We start from the raw sequence: 17,395 nt of genomic DNA, 5'->3' as shown, positions 1-17,395 counted from the left end.
GAATGTCCATATTCACAGGCGAGTCGTCGTGGTTCAAGATGGCGGTATAACCACTTCACATTAACTTATCCTTAAGAGATTGTTTACACCCCTCTCGAATGTACGTTTATTTGATGTTATATCAAGTTCTTGTCTCGTATTAATAGTGTTAAAGAGAGTTGAGAGGCGAATTAGGAAAGATCGTTGAAGTATTGAGTGTAGAGAAGGTCTTTGATTCTGGTGGAGCGGGAAGGAACACAGAGAGACAAGAGTGAGACAAAATGTCCCGAGTGGTAATTCCCATTTAAGATTCCGTGGAGGAAACTCAGGTCAGCTAACTGTCGCCTGATGAAATGAAATGAAATAAAATGATGAAATGGCGTATGGCTTTTAGTGCCGGGAGTGTCCGAGGACAAGTTCGGCTCGTCAGTTGCAGGTCTTCTGATTTGACTCCTGTAGGCGACCTGCGCGTCCTGTTGAGAATGAAATGATGATGAAGACGGCACACAACCAGCCCCTGTGCCAGCGAAATTAAGCAATGATGGTTAAAATTCTATACCCTGCCGGGAATCCAACCCGGGACCCCTGTGACCAAAGGCCTGCACGCTAACCATTTAGACATGGAGCCACTGTCGCCTGATGTGCAGCGGTGACACATTTATTGCCCTTAATACCTGCTGCGTAGATAGATTTTTGATCTTGGGGGTTTATGTTTGTAACAATTGCAGCAAAGAAGGACACTGCTCTGTCTAACGGGTTAATGTTGGAAGGGGGAGGCTGTTGTCCAAATCAGAGAGCAGTAGTTCAAGAGAGGTTGAATAATCGTGAGGAAGAAGTGCCGAAGAGCAGTGGGATCAGAAATTTCTGTGAAGCGGTAGAGAATGCCTAGTAATTTCATAGCCTTGGTTGTACATGTTTCTATGTGGTTCTTGAATGAACATCATAGAAGATGCTGGCTAAAGAAATAATAAAAACCTGATCATCCAAAAGTCCTGACTCCACTTCAGTCAGAAACCGCCGGCAGAACTCAACAAGCGAAGGTTCGCCTGGGCGCTTTAACGCATGAACAACAGTAAATTTGCAAGGATATACATGCAGTTCCTTTTCGATAATGTTTCGACACGACGATCTCTTTAACTTGCACAGTTAAACAGCGTTGAAATTTCGTCGGAGTTAGTTCCAGGCTTTCTGGTTTTCTGGTGTTCATACTCTTTTAGGACACTTACGTTTTATTGTTGGCTACAAAGCCCGTTTCACGCCATTTTGCCAATAAGTTCTGCATTGCAGACTTTGCTGGAGGTTCTGTCAAATCACTTCCAGTCTTAAACTCTTGCGCAAACAGTTCCGCGCAGGTTTACTACGAATCGTGCTTTGCTTAACACTGAACAATGAACACACGCTGTTTTATCTTGAGCACCATTTTGGTTGCATTCAATTGGTCACTAAACACGTCTGCTCTTCTCACTTACACAGCGATCTACTTGGGAGATGCGGGAGATTCGCACGCGCAGACATGTGGCAATAACCGACTGGTGCATCGAAATCACGTTTTCCAGCATTTCCTGTGATGGGCAGTTCCCTGTTCATTAACATGGGTCAATTCCACGTCAGTCTTATTAATAATTTCCGGGACAGATTTATTTCCCATCTGGTAGTAGACAGCAGTATCCCTACTGGTTCACCAACATGGTGACAGCTACTTGACGTGCGATGTGCTAGGTAAAGCTATTTCCACCACTTCTCATACAGGGTTGCTTTATTTCCATGTGTGAACTCATATTCTACAACTCTACATAGGGCATTAACCACGGGAAACATCAATGGCGACTATACTGAGGGCTACCGAGGCTATCGGTGAGGCCCAAACCTAAAATGAGAATGATGGAAATCTAAAACACATTATAATGTAAGCATCTGACACATTGTTCCATTTACAAAACTTGAAAGCAATGAGATAAGAGACGTCGCATGTATTTCTGAGAGCAAGGCATCGGAGTGTGATATTGCGGTCCAAGCGCTGCGTCCCGTCCCCCCTCCCCCGCGCCGCACCTCACGCGGCATGCTGCTGAATGTCAGGCAGGTGCGAAGACCGGTTGGGGGGATAGGTGTGCTAGGCTTCGCTGCGTCAGATCGCCACTGCTAACGAACAACCATGCACTCCTCTCCGTATATATTTCCTCACCTCTTACTTCTGACTTAATTACATGCATAACAGAGTGCTGGTATTTCACTCCGCCGGGCTTGCTGGCTCAGACGGTTGAGCCGCTAGTCTTCTGACTCCAACTTGGCAGATTCGAACCTGACTCAGTCCGGTGGTATTTGAAGGTGCTCAAATACGTCAGCCTCGTGTTGGAAGATTTACTGGCACGTAAAAGAACTGGTCCGCCTCTGTGGTGTAGTGGTTAGTGTGATTTGCTGCCACCCCCGGAGGCCCGGGTTCGATTCCCGGCTCTGCCACGAAATTTTGAAAAGTGGTACGAAGGCTGGAACGGGGTCCACTCAGCCTCGGGAGGTGGGTTCGATTCCCACCTCAGCCATTCTCGAAGTGGTTTTCCGTGGTTTCCCACGTCTCCTCCAGGAAAATGCCGGGATGGTACCTAACTTAAGGCCACAGCCGCTTCCTTCCCTCTTCCTTGTCTATCCTTTCCATCTTCCTATCCCCCCGCAAGGCCCCTGTTCAGCATAGCAGGTGAGGCCGCCTGGGCGAGGTACTGGTCATCCTCCCCAATTATATCCCCCGACCCAGAGTCTGAAGCCCCAGGACACTGCCCTTGAGGCGGTAGAGGTGGGATCCCTCGCTGAGTCCGAGGAAAAAACCGACCCTAGAGGGTAAACAGATAAAGAAGAAAAAGAAGAAGTAAAAGAACAACTGCGAAACTAAATTCTGGCACCTCGGCGTCTCCCAAAACCAAAAATATAGTTAGTGGAACGTAAAACAAATAACATTATCGTATTATTATTGTTACCGTGTTTTGGTGGATCAGCAGAGGTAAAAAAAGGTGCAGGCTGGAATGGATCTAACTACAAGTCCGAAAGGTGAATTAAAAATTTAAATAAAGGTTATATTTTCAATAGACAACAAGATTTAACAAATTTTCACTAGGTGAAATAACAATGAAGAAAATCAGGTACAATTACAACTTTAGAAACGAAAGCACAAGTTAAGGGGTCCTTACAATCCTGGGCTTCGAGCCCCAATTTCACAATCCTTGAGCTCTCAGCTCACAACCACAAAATACCAAAGGGCAGAAAGCCCCTAATTCCATGGAGCACTTGCTCCCACCTAGTAATGTCAAGCCTTCTAGAGGCACATTTCAAAATACCAGAAAGAGCTGACCCGCCTATTAAAGGCAATACCAGACTTTACAATTAACTGCCATCAAGGCAGATCTTACAAATATAAACAGGGGTATCTCGTACCCAATCTACTGGGCCTTAAAAGGAAAGGAAAACAAAACGGGTTAAGTTAATGGCCCAAAATACAAAGCTGAATGGAGGCGAGTACTTGCACTCCTACATGAAAGCTTGTTAAAACCTAAGTGGCGCTAGGCCGATTCAACAGGGGCTATTCCCACACTAGGGAGGTGACTCGTATAAGAAAATTTTAATACATTAGGAAAGAGAAGAAAATCGGTTATGAAAACGTAGTCAGCTCAGATCAAAATGAAGGGGAGCTCGAGAGGGAAAGGCACTCTCTATCCCCGATTTACAGTTAAAGTAATATGAAAATTTTACATCGAAATTGTATAGGTTACATCAAAATGGTTTCGGACCTTCCCCGAGGATTAAACTGCTGAGCTAGCAAATAAAGATGTTAAACGGCCATTACCTTTTGAAGGGCTGCTGACTGATGAAAGAGGCGCTTCCCGCCTCCTGCTATTCTTCCATACACTAAGCTAGATGTTGTACGAGTGGCGGAGAGCCAGGAAAATCAGCAGTTTTTATACCCTCGTGGAAGATTCGAGACCTTTCATGAATGATTAAGACACACCCACAGTCGTTTATTGGATAACTAAAATTTGCACGTCAAAAATTGGGGAAAAAAGATACCATTGGCTGAAAATTAATGACAGAAATTATTGATTAGCTAACTTCAAAACTGGCGGAAAGAAAAGATTTATATTGCCAACCTACAAATGAAAGAACGAAATTTAGTTATACGAAAACTTATGAGTATAAAATATCTTCAAGAAAAGTTCCATCACTTCGCACCAGGGTGCATGATCATAGTTTTTGGTAGAGACATCTGTGAGAGAAAGTCCACACTTCTTGATAATAGTAAACAAAAACAAATCGAAATTAACTCAGTGACATCTTCTGATAAACGGTTGAATTAATTCAGTTTCAAAGTTCAGAGTTTCGGCTGTAGAGGAGTACTTTAAGGCGGAAAATTCAAATGTGCGGCGTATAGGTGTACCAACCGGTACAATTATTATTATTATTATTATTATTATTATTATTATTATTATTATTATTATTATTATTATTATTATTTCACTCCCGTTTACTTCTACATCCTTGTAGGAAGCACTACAGGGCTTCTGTTATAGGAGTAATATAGTTTTCTATTTATAGATAGGGCCTAAGTCTGCTACAATGAAATGCAATATTTCAGGTTTAGTATTCTATTTTGTTGGTTAGTATAGAACCCGTGATCATGGGTTGGAAATGAAGCTAATAAACCAGTGAATGGTGGATACGACCGCAGGAAATGCCGTAAAATTCAACATTTTAATTTATAATAATAATAATAATAATAATAATAATAATAATAATAATAATAATAATAATAATAATAATAATAATAATAATAATAAAAATAATAATAATAATAGTGCATGGCATCTGTATAGACTTCGTGGTGTCCTAATGAGGATAAAATGAATGGCGAAGACGTCATAAATACGCAGTCCCCAAGCCAGGTGATTAAGAGTACGAATGTTTGATTCTGAGAATTGAACCGGGACCATCGGACCAAAGGCAAGCTATCTATCCACTTAGCCACAAAGCCGGACTTTCACTTATTAAACCGTAGGCTACCACCTCCAGTGATTTGATGTTGATTATTGACAGTAGCAGAAGCCAGGGCAGTAGCCTGTGAAACAGCCTTGACAATACAGCAGGGTACTCCGGTGGCTCAAAGCGCTTAAAGCTTGACGTTCACTAAACCAACTGTCGAAAACGAATAACCTAACAAGGGGAGGTCACGATGTCCACGTCATCGATTTTCTTCAAACTTTGTAGATTGGTAGTACTACATAACAAAAATACACTGGCAAAGTAGATGCGCGCAACTCTCCAAAGTTTCCGAAAAAAGCAATTTTGAAAATGTCGAAAAAAGTTACGAGAGCTTTAGTATGCCAGGTACCATCAAGCGAAAGAATGTGGCGCGGTCGTCGAGTGGTTAAGGTTTTCCACTTCAGTTATGAAGATGGCGAGTTCGAGTCACACTCGTCTCAACTTTTTTTTTCTTCTGACATTTCCTGATCCCCTTTTTCCTCTTGTTGCAAATGAGAGCAGCAGTTAGTCACTGTCTGACTGCGTTGTGTCGTCTAACGGTTGTATGCGATGTAGCCAGACTTGCTCATCATCATAAGTTCGATCGGTATGGAGATCTCACATGTTGAATTATGTTCGAATGAAAGTGTTTTTGAATGTGAAGCTACGCAAAGTGCAAAGAAGTTCCCGGGAGAGCAAGCAATAAATAGACAGTTGAAAAGGGCCATGGCTTACGTCAAGCACCTTCTTTATATAAATCGCTTACTGGAACCCGGCGACTCTGTAGAGATTAAAGTAGAGGCCGAATTACTGGGAAAGAAAATGTTTAAATCTATTTTTGACAGTAATAGAAGAAAGTACATGTTTAATAGTTGAAAAACGAGGGGGGGGGGGGGGGGAAGGGGAGTAAAAAGCTGGTAGCAGCGTAACTCGAACTCACCATCTTCATAACTGAAGTGGACAACCTTAACCACTCGTCCACCGCGCCAGTGTGTCCCGGTTGATGGTACCTGGCATGCTAAACCTCTCTTTACTTTTTTCGACATTTTCAAAACAGCTTTTTTCGAAAATGTTTGAGAGTTGCGCCGTTGTACTTTGCCAGTGTGTTTTTGTGATGTAGTACTACCAATCTACAAAGTCTGAACAACATCGGGACCTCCCGTTGTAGCCTACAGTAAGTCTAGTGGTAGCCCACGTCTTATTCTAATATACGCCACTGGGTAGCACACACTAACAGAACGTATCAGCATACCACATGAAACTCTTCCTTACACGAAATATTCAAACTGCCTTCCGTACATGGGTTGACACTGACGCATAAATAAGGGAAATATCGAGCTCAATTTATTATTATTATTATTATTATTATTATTATTATTATTATTATTATTATCATCATCATCATCATCTGTTTACCCTCCAGGTTCGGCTTTTCCCTCGGACGTAGCGAGGGATCCCACCTCTACCGCCTCAAGGGTAGTGTCCTGGAGCTTCAGACTCTTGGTCGGGGATACAACTGGGGAGTATGACCAGTACCTCGCCCAGGCGGCCTCACCTGCTATGCTGAACAGGGGCCTTGTGGAGGGATGGGAAGATTGGAAGGGATAGGCAAGGAAGAGGGAAGGAAGCGGCCGTGGCCTTAAGTTAGGTACCATCCCGGCATTTGCCTGGAGGAGAAGTGGGAAACCACGGAAAACCACTTCCAGGATGGCTGAGGTGGGAATCGAACCCACCTCTACTCAGTTGACCTCCCGAGGCTGAGTGGACCCCGTTCAAGCCCTCGTACCACTTTTCAAATTTCGTGGCAGAGCCGGGAATCGAACCCGGGCCTCTGGGGGTGGCAGCTAATCACGCTAACCACTACACCACAGAGGCGGACATTATTATTATTATTATTATTATTATTATTATTATTATTATTATTATTATTATTATTATTGTACCGAGAGGTACACCCCTAGGCCGCTCTTTTAAATCTTGCGCCAATAAAACCTCCTCTATAGGGAGAAACACTGAACTTAAAACTAAACCTCCTTAAACTTTTCCCCAGAAGATGTCACTACCGTAATTTTTTTTTTTTTTTTTGTGAAGTTGCGAGTACTTTGTGAATTTCAGTTTGTTTTGTTCTTCAAGAAGTGTGGGCATTCTCTCATATGTCTCTGCTAAAACAACTATGGTCATGCACCCTGGTGCGAAGTTGAGAAACCTTTTTTGAAGAAGGTTTGTATTCATAAATATTTTCTTTACTAAATTTCGTTCATTCATTTGTGGGTTGGCAATTTTGATCTTTTCTTTCCGCCAGTTTTGAATTTAGCCAATCCAGAATTTCTGTAATTAATTTCCGACCAATCATGTATTTCTTCTTCGATTTTGAGTGTAACTTTTGAAGTTGACCAATAAACACAGTGGGTGTGTCTTGATCATTCATGAAAGGTCTCGAACTTTCCCCGAGGGTTTATAAACTGCTGATTTTCACGTCTCTTGGCCACTTGATCAACAGCTAACTAAGTGTGTGTACGTAAAACAGGAGGCGGGAGGCGCCTCTTTCATCAGGCAGCAGGTCTTCAGCAAGGTAATGGCCTTCTATCATCTTTATTTTTTGCTAGCACAGCAGTTTAACCCGCGGGAAAGGTCCGAAACTTTTACAATGTAACCTACTTTTCTAAACATGTAATTCTCTGCCGGTTCATGTAAAAACTTTATAAAATCTGTAACTGTAATTCGGGGATAGAGAGTGGTTTACCCTCTCGATCTCCTCTTCATTTTTTTTTTTTTTTTTTTTTTGATGTGACTACGTTTTGGTAACTGATTTTCTTCTCTTCCTTAATGTTTTAAATTTCTTTCTTATACGGCTCACCTCCATAGTTTGGGAATAGCCCCTGTTTCATCGGCCTAGTGCCTGTTAGGTTTTAAGAATTTAGATAGAGGAGTGCAAGTATTGGCCTCCTTTCATTTTGTATTCGGGCCATTTATTTAACTGTCATTTCTTTTACACGAAGGCCCTGTAGGTTGGGTACTAGATACCCCTGTTTCATTATTGTAAGTTGTGCCTTGTGGGCAAGTAATTGTAAGTTCAAGTATTGCCTGGAATAGGCTCGAAAAACCTGTGAGCGTGTCAACTCTTTTCTTGTGTTGGAAAAATGCCTCTAGGAGGCTTGATACTGTAAATTAGGGAGCAAGTGCTCCAGGTATTAGCGGATTTCTGCCCTGTTGTAAATTTATGCTCCTCTGTAATGTTTGATCTGGAAGCTCAAAGATTGTAAAACTAGGGGCTGGTAGCCCAAGTGTGTTAAGGATTTGAACTCTTGGATTTTTATAAAGTCTTGTTTTTTATTTGCTATGTAATTGTTATCTCACTAAGTGAAAATGTGTTAACTTGTTGCTTTTCGAAAATATAACCTTCCATTTCAGTTTAATTTCTTTCTTGACAAAAGTTAGACCCATTCACCCTGGCACCTTCTTTCACCTCTGCTGATCCACCAATCACGGTAACAATTATTATTATTATTATTATTACCATGACTTGTGAGGTGCGGCTATGAAGTTGTTTGCATCTATTAGTATTATTATTATTATTATTATTATTATTATTATTATTATTATTATTATTATTATTATTTTCTTCTTCTTCTTCTTAATCTGTGTACCCTCCAGAGTTGGCTTTTCCCTCGGACTCAGCGAGGGATCCCGCTTCTACCGCCTCAAGGGCAATGTCCTGGAGCGTGAGACATTGGCTCGGGGGATACAACTGGGGAGAATGACCAGTATCTCGCCCAGGTGGCCTCACCTGCTATGCTGAACAGGGGCCTTGTGGGGAGACGGGAAGACTGGAAGGGATAGACAAGGAAGAGGGAAGGAAGCGGCCGTGGCCTTAAGTTAGGTACCATCCCGGCATTTGCCTGGAGGAGAAGTGGGGAAACCACGGAAAACCACTTCCAGGATGGCTGAGGTGGGAACCGGACCCTCCTCTGGTCAGTTGACCTCCCGAGGCTGAGTGGATCACGTTCCAGCCCTCGTACCACTTTTCAAATTTCGTGGCAGAGCCGGGAATCGAACCCGGGCCTCCGGGGGTGGCAGCTAATCACAGAGGCGGACGTCCAATGATATCACGAAGCATAATTCAGTAATACTAACAGCTGCTTCAATTTTGTTCTGTTTGATCAGTAATCATTTGTATTATTCTTTGCACTGATGGAAGAATAATATCAATACGTAACTCTTAAATACCTGTAAGTGTGGAATGCGCATTATCTACCCATAAGAGATGTACAATTTACATTACCATACTGTACAATGAATATAACGGGCGTAGCCAGGAGGGGGGCTACTGGAGGTTAGACCTTTCCCCATAGAAAATTTTACAACAATAACAACAACAAAAAGAAAATAAACACGAACTGGCAATAAACAAAAACATTCAGAGACATAATTGTAGAACCAACAGATCTGTTAAATCTATATACTAGGAAGCAGAGATTACTGAAACATAACATAGCAGTTACTTTATCACAATTACAAATGTAACGGGCACAAAAAAATAACAGGTTACAGAGTAACGACAACAGAATAACGTACTCGTGAAAACAGTAACTGGGAAGTGGGAACTGTCACTAGTAGCAGCTTACAGACACAGAATGTGACCTTCAGAGTTCAGATAGTACGCATATCTTCGAAGTGAGAGCGCTATCATAGAAGATTGCTTTAAGTCAAATACACTACAGTGCATAATATGTCCGACTCGTTGGCTGAATGGTCAGCGTACTGGCCTTCCATTCCCGGGTTCGATTCCAGGCCGGGTCGGGGATTTTAATCGCTTCTGATTAATTCTCCTGGCTCGGGGACTGGGTCTATGTGGCTGTCCCAACACTCTCCTCATCATATTCAGACAACATACCACACTATCAACCACCACAGAAACACGCAATAGTGCTTACATCCCTCCATATAGAGTTAACACCAGAAAGGGCATCCGACCGTAAAACTGGGCCAAATCCACATGTGCGATGCAGTTAGCATCCGCGACACCACAGGTGTGGGAAAAAGCGGTAGGAAAACAAGAAGAAGAAGAAGACACTACAGTGTATAATATACTCTATAGTGTATTTGTTGAAGTTGCTGCTGTCATGTGGTAACTTAAAGTGTAAACTGCTATGACATATTCAACTGCTCAGGAGTAATCTCTGACTCAGACATCGCGCAGGGGTACCTACATTATAATATTATTATAAGTTTCACCCACATAATTTTTCTTGTACCATAAACAAATTAGTATGCTAACTTTCCATGTTAATATTATAGATATCATATTATAGATAACGTTACTTCATTTTACTTAATCGATCATCTTGTACTGGTTTGTGTCGAGGTTTGGCAGACAGATCAACATGTATTCTTGACTTCTACCCTTGATCGGGGCATTGTCAAACTCCTGCCTCTCGTTTAACTTTATAGCATTTTTTTTTTCTAGGGGCTTTACGTCGCACCGACACAGATAGGTCTTATGGCGACGATGGGATAGGAAAGACCCAGGAGTTGGAAGGAAGCGGCCGTGGCCTTAATTAAGGTACAGCCCCAGCATTTGCCTGGTGTGAAAATGGGAAACCACGGAAAACCATTTTCAGGGCTGCCGATAGTGGGATTCGAACCTACTATCTCCCGGATGCAAGCTCACAGCCGCGCGCCTCTACACGCACGGCCAACTCGCCCGGTTTTATAGCAAATAGGAATGCGTATTTTGCTGCACCGACCTTTCAACAGTGTAGTAGGCCTAATGCGTGCGCGCATGTGCGAGCGAATGAATGGGACTTCGCAACACAGCTGTAAGGAGACAAACTTGAAGCTATGACCAGGCTGTGACCAATAAAAGGTGAGTAACGTTAGACGTTATTTTTAACAGTTACTTTTCACAGTTACTTTATTGTAGCAGTTACACAAAAATAACCGTTTGACATATTTCTACTAGGAAGCCTCGAAAGTTGTATTTTAGATTTTAAAACTGTTGTCCTTGATCGTATTATTCTTGACCTGTATTTTAATATAAGATGTTGAAGTGAACTGCAGTCTGAATATTAACATAATTCACTTGTATCAGTGTTCTTACAAATGACAAGTATTGCATGCGCGCACCGCACACGCACAAGCACTTCCATTGTGTTCTATCATATTTCTGTAACTATAACTCTTCCCCTCCCCCATCGGCCGATCCTGGCTACGCTACTGATAAGTATGATTGTGAAATTCAAGTTCAGTATCATCAATGCATTAAAATAAAATAACTAAAATCAAACATTTGACGAAGATCTCCTCAAGTTCAAGGTAAGTAAATTCGTCTTCTACAACTACAGCTATGCATTAGTTTCAAACTAGTAAACTCGTGTCGTCGTCCTGGGGTTGTGCAGCTCTTTCCGGCTCTACACTCCCAACGGAGGTGTGCTGCGTGTACAATTTTAACCACATCCCAGCCTTCCTGCTATTCTTGCATTTCTGGCAATACCGGGAGTCGAACCTACCCCCCCCCCCCCCACGAGGACGGCAGCTAATATTGCAACAGTTACACTACGGAGGTGGACAGGTTCATAAAAACCAAACCAAACCTTATGGCACTACAGCCCTTGAAGGGGCTTGGCTACCAAGCGACCGCTGCTCAGCCCGAAGGCGTGCAGATTACGAGGTGCCGTGTGGTCAGCACGACGAATCTTCTCAGCCATTGTTCTTGGCTTTCTAGACCGGGGCCGCTATTTCACAGCCAGATAGCTCCTCAATTCTAATCACGTAGGCTGAGTGGACATCGAACCATCCCTTAAGTCCAGTTAAAAGTTCCTAACCTGGCCGGGAATCGAACCCGGTGCCTCCGGATAAGAGGCAGGCACACTACCCCAACACCACGGGGCCGGCGACAGGTTCATACTCTAAGTAAATAACTTGTAGAAATGAGTCAATTTTCCCCCAGTTTTTCTCGAAATTGTATTAGTAATTTGGTTCTATTTACCACCTAAATGTGTTTCTCCTTGTATGGCAATATGTGACAGTAGCGACTTGACTCACCACACCTCCAGAGAGCCCATACAAGCGCCTTGGTTTGCTCCGTATTTTTCTCTGCACTGACATCACACTCGCGTTCACAACGAACACTGATTTGACACTGGCTCTTGGAATAACTCACCTGTTATCGGTGGATCTTTATCGCTCTTCTCACTGGATGGCTACAAATGATAAAGCCGTCAACGAGTGCCATAAACTTGCAATATGTAGATACTGGATATTCTAAACAAACAATGTTGCAAAAACATCCACAGAGCCAGTGGCAGGATAAATTGAATCAAACCACAACACGCAGCACTATAGATGAATGAATCATAGATGTGGCCACGTTATTACGAGCTTCAACGGGTAGCGATTAGGTAGGCGCTCGTCTTCCGAGCTCTAAATTAGAGGTCTGTCTAAACATCGATAGGACTTGTGTGACATTATTATTATTATTATTATTATTATTATTATTATTATTATTATTATTATTATTATTATTATTATTATTATTATTATTATTATTATTATTATTATTATTATTATTATTATTATTATTGTTCCGGGGTATCTGTGGAACGCAGAGGTGATGAAAGAAGGTGCGGGCTTGAATGGGTCTATCTACAATATCAAAATTAATTTAAAACTTAAACTGAAGGTTATATTTTCAGAACTTCAAACTTAACAATTTTTCATAACAATGAAACATCAGGTATAGTGATAATCTTAAAGCAAGTTTAGGAAAAGACAAGATAAGTGGTCTTAACAGATCCTGGGCTTCAAGACCCTCGTTTAACAATTCCTGAGCTCCTAGCTCAAATTTACAAAAGAGCACAAATGATTCAAGGGCAGAAATCCCCTAATTCACGAGCACTTGCTCTCCAAAATATAAATATCTAGCCTTCCAGATGCACTCTTTACTATTGCCAAAACTTGAAAAAGAGCTAACAGGCTCTCAGTTTTCCAAGCCTACTCAAGCCAACATCAACTTACAATTACTGGCCTCTCAAGGCACAACTTACAATTTGAAAATAATTTATACAGGGGTATATAATACCAACCCTACTGGGCCTTCATGGAAAAAGAACAGGTTAGATAACTGGCCCAAACACAAAGTGAATGGAGGCACACTGACTCCAATATAATGAACACTTAAAAACCTAAAGGGCTCTAGGCCGATGAAACAGGTGATATTCCCAAACTACTGAGGTGACTCGTATAGAAATTACATTAACACATTACAGTAGGAAAAGCAGTTAGAGAAAAACGCAGTCACCCCAAACCAAGATGAAGGGGAGCTCGAGAGGGTACTTCACTCTCTATCCCCGGTTTATAGTTAAAGATTTTATGAAGTGTTTACGTTAGCCGGAAGAAAGTTACATTTTAGAAAAATTGTTACATACTAAAGAGTCGGACATTTCCCTCGGGTTAAACTGCGGAGGTAGCAAGAAAGAATAAAGTTATGTGCCCGTTACCTTATAGATGTTCTGGTTGCAGACGAAAGAGGCCGCCCGCCTCCTGCTTAAGCACACACACTCAGTAAGACGACGATCAATTGGCCAAGAAACGTGAAAAGCCACAGTTTATAAACCCTCAAGGAAGTTTCGAGATCATTCAAGACTAAACTAGCCACACCCTCTCGATTTTATTGGTAGATTTCATAAGTAACACTCAGAATCGAACAAGAAGCCTGTGATAGGTGGAAAATTAATTACAGAAATTAGTGATTGGCTAGATTCAAAACTGGCGGAAATAAAAAGGAAATATTGCCAACCCAAAAATAAATGAACATCAATCAGTTACAAAAACCTAAAAATACAAAACTTCTTTAAATAATTTCTTTCACTTTGCACCAGGGTGCATGATCATAGTTTTTTAGTGGTGGCATGTGTGGAAAAATGTCCAAACTTCTTGATGAATGGCAAACAAAACAAGGAGAAATTCACTCAGGTTAGGAAACAGCACAGTACCAAAATTACATAATATTTCGGTGGTGACATCTTCTGATTAAAGTTTAAGTTCCTGTTGTAGTAGTTTCCACTTTTGTTCGATAGAGGAGTTAATTAAGACGCCTATTTTGAATGCGCGGCGTTGAGGTGTACCTCCCGGTACAATTATTATTACTCAAGGTTCTTAAACACTACTAAAGGTTGGGCCCAACGCGAGACGAGCTGCTATTGGTTAACGGAATGACGTCACAGAAGGAGCAAAGCAGCCAAGCCCATAGCGCGCAGTTCAGTAGGAATCTCATAACACCAGCAAACATTACAGTTTCTCAGAACTAAATGCAGACCAGACATAAAGTTTACTGCTGTTATAAGATTGAAAGAGAGTACAGCATAGTAAGTTTCATTATTTCTGTTACGAATAAGACGTAAATGTAACATGACGGCACACTGACCAACGCTCGAAATTTATTAACACATCCAAGTTCCTCTATTTAGTTTGAGGAAGGCTGCGTGCTCTCAAATTTGTCAACATAAATATTTAGAGATACGAAATGTCTGTAATATTAAATGTTTACAGCAGAACTTCCGTAATGGAACTACCGCATGTTAACACACGATATATGACTCAATTCCGCAGGTATCGAGTTTAAAGCTTAACACATATTATAACAGCAGCAGAAGTAAGTTCATATTCGAAACCTTGCATATATTCCTACATTTTAAAATTAAAGAATAAGAAAGAACAGGAAAAACAATTAGAACACAGTCCTGTGGATCAGATGTCATGAAGTGGTTGCTTTTGAAGATAAAATCCACTGCCGTGCCTTTCGGCCTTTCGCCGATGAGCTGCTGTGGATCTTTCAGTCCTTGCCCGAATGTTCATTTGTCGTATGCGTACAAATGTTCTCGTCCTAACATACATTTTTACTATTTCAGGTGGTACAGCGGGGAATTTACGGCTAATTATTTGACACACTTTGCGTATAATATTAGGTATGCGTGACAGTTCAGCACGTCCGTGAGTGTCCGTGAAAATTAACTCGAATTCCTCTACTTGGTTTAGCCATTCTTCCGATAGAACGAGTAGACCTCCCCGAGATAACACTTCTATCCATCCCACAGGGGCTGTACCAGAAGATATGGAAAGCATTTCCCCAGTGGGATTTCCCATTGACCTATCATATTTTCTTCCACGGTAAGCGATGTAGCCGGCGAGGTACCGAAATCCCTCTGCTGAACAATCAGGTGTCGCTGTAGATTGCGGTGAATCATTAACGGCACGATTTCTATCGCAATGTCCCGAATTTCTGTCTCACCTTCAATCATGCGTAATGCTTCAGACATATCCGGCAGTAAATCTACAAGTTTAGATGTCAGTATCACATTATCAGTTTCTGAAATCACTGCAGCTTTATTGGATAACGGAATATTTTCTGAGTTCGCGCCCAGAAGTAACAGTCTCAATCTAAATTTCACCTCGGTTGGTAGCGGATGTTCATAGAAATGTCCGAGTCCTCTTATCTGAGAAAATAAATTTTGCAGACAGTCTTGGTTTAATCGAGCAGTCAAAATGTACTTTATGTTGAGATATTGGAGGTCACTAAAAAGGCCAAATACTGAACGGATGGTCTTCATAAAACCTTTCTGAAATGGGAGCAATTGACTCGATTTACCAACTCTCATTCGTTCACAGCATGTGTACAGCTGCCTTAGAATTCCTTCTTGGACCTGATGATCATTACCGTACCCAGTTGCGAGCTTTTTCTTATCATTAGGTGTTCTTGCATTGAGGATATCAAATGAGTCATTTAGAAGCTGGAAGAAGGAAGCAATATGTTCCTCACCAGGCATAAGACAGACAGCCAGTCACTGCACATCCAGGCATTTCGAACAGATATCATGTGCTTTAGCCTAACAAATTTAAGAAATTTTATTCACACTCAAGATTTTGCAAACTGACACGCAAATATATACCGTACACTACTATTTCACACGCAAATATATACTCTGCAATTATACTATGAACACAGAAATTTCATTCCAGCTACTATTAAACTCTTCACGCAACTGACGAAAAGCAAATAACTACACGAAAATACAGTACGCCACTATATAAACCAATAGCAATATACGGAAAGAAACTAACTATAGATATTACTTGGAAACCCTTTCTTTATAAGCAGACAGCGATAAAAAACGAAATAAGATACACGTGCGGTTGTATGCTACACAAGGTTCTTAAACACTATACAGTCACGGTGCTCCTTTGATGACGTCACGCGCAGGACGAGAGAAAACTAACATCTACTGCGCAGCCAATCTGGGCCACCCGTGATTATTACTATTGTTGTTGTTGTTATTATTATTGCCAGCCTCGTGATGTACGGATGGCATGCCTACATCTAAGCCAAAGGCGCTAGTTCGATTCCCGGCCAGGCAGGGATTTTTACATCGACCCGAGGGCTGGTTCGAGGTCCACTCAGCCTAGGTGATTACAGATGAAGAGCTATCTGACGATGAGATAACGACCCGGTTCAGAAAGCCAAGAATAACGGCCGAAAGGATTCGCCGCGTTGACCACACATCACCTCTTAATCTGCAGGCCTTAGGACTGAGCAAAGGTTGATTGGTAGGTCAAAGGACCCCCTGGGCCGGTAGCGCAGAGGATAGATTTATCATATTATTATTATTATTATTATTACTATTATTATTATTATTATTATTATTATTTGTTTTTACGTCCACCGAGCTCGATAGCTGTAGTCGCTTAAGTGCGGCCGGTATCCAGTAATCGGGAGATAGTGGGTTCGAGCCCCACTGTCGGCAGCCCAGAAGATGGTTTTCCGTGGTTTCCCATTTTCACACCAGGCAAATGCCGGGGCTGTACCTTAATTAAGGCCACGGACGCTTCCTTCCAATTCCTAGGCCTTTCCCATCCCACCGTCGCCATAAGACATATCTGTGTCGGTGCGACGTAAAGCAAATAGCAAAAAAAAAAAAAAATGTTTTTACGTCCCACTAACTACTTCAACGGAATTTAATCCCGCAGGAGTTCGTTTATGTGCCAGTAAATCTACTGACAGGAGGCTGACGTATTTGAGCACCATCAAATACCATCGGACTGAGGCAGGATAGAACCTGCCAAGCTGCGGTCAGGTCAGCACCTCAACCGTCTGAGCCATTCAGCCCAGCAATTATTATTATTATTATTATTATTATTATTATTATTATTATTATTATTATTATTATTATTATTATTATTATTATTATTTGCTAGTTTGCTTTACGTCGCACCGACACAGATAGGTCTAATGGCGACGATGGGACAGGGAAGGGCTGGGAGTGGGAAGTAAGCGGTCGTGACCTTAATTAAGGTACAGCCCCAGCATTTGCCTGGTGGAAAATGGGAAACCACGGAAAACCATCTTCAGGGCTGCCGACAGTGC

At 41.8% G+C, this 17,395-nt stretch overlaps 1 protein-coding gene across 1 annotated transcript in view; it reads right to left on the bottom strand.

The window, feature by feature from the left end:
- The window catches only part of nwk (nervous wreck), a 1,047,247-nt gene extending 1,035,147 nt beyond the window's left edge, over positions 1-12,100 (bottom strand). The window contains exon 1 of the mRNA XM_068227774.1: positions 12,022-12,100. Within this exon, the coding sequence (XP_068083875.1) occupies positions 12,022-12,084 (63 nt within the window). The 5' untranslated portion in view covers positions 12,085-12,100. The remainder of the gene's footprint in view (positions 1-12,021) is intronic.
- Between the last annotated feature and the right edge of the window lie 5,295 nt (positions 12,101-17,395).

Source organism: Anabrus simplex, chromosome 5, assembly GCF_040414725.1.
Source record: "Anabrus simplex isolate iqAnaSimp1 chromosome 5, ASM4041472v1, whole genome shotgun sequence".
Lineage (NCBI taxonomy): Eukaryota > Metazoa > Arthropoda > Insecta > Orthoptera > Tettigoniidae > Anabrus > Anabrus simplex.
Note: the sequence above shows the minus strand (reverse complement) of the source record. Positions and strands in the feature narration are given on the sequence as shown.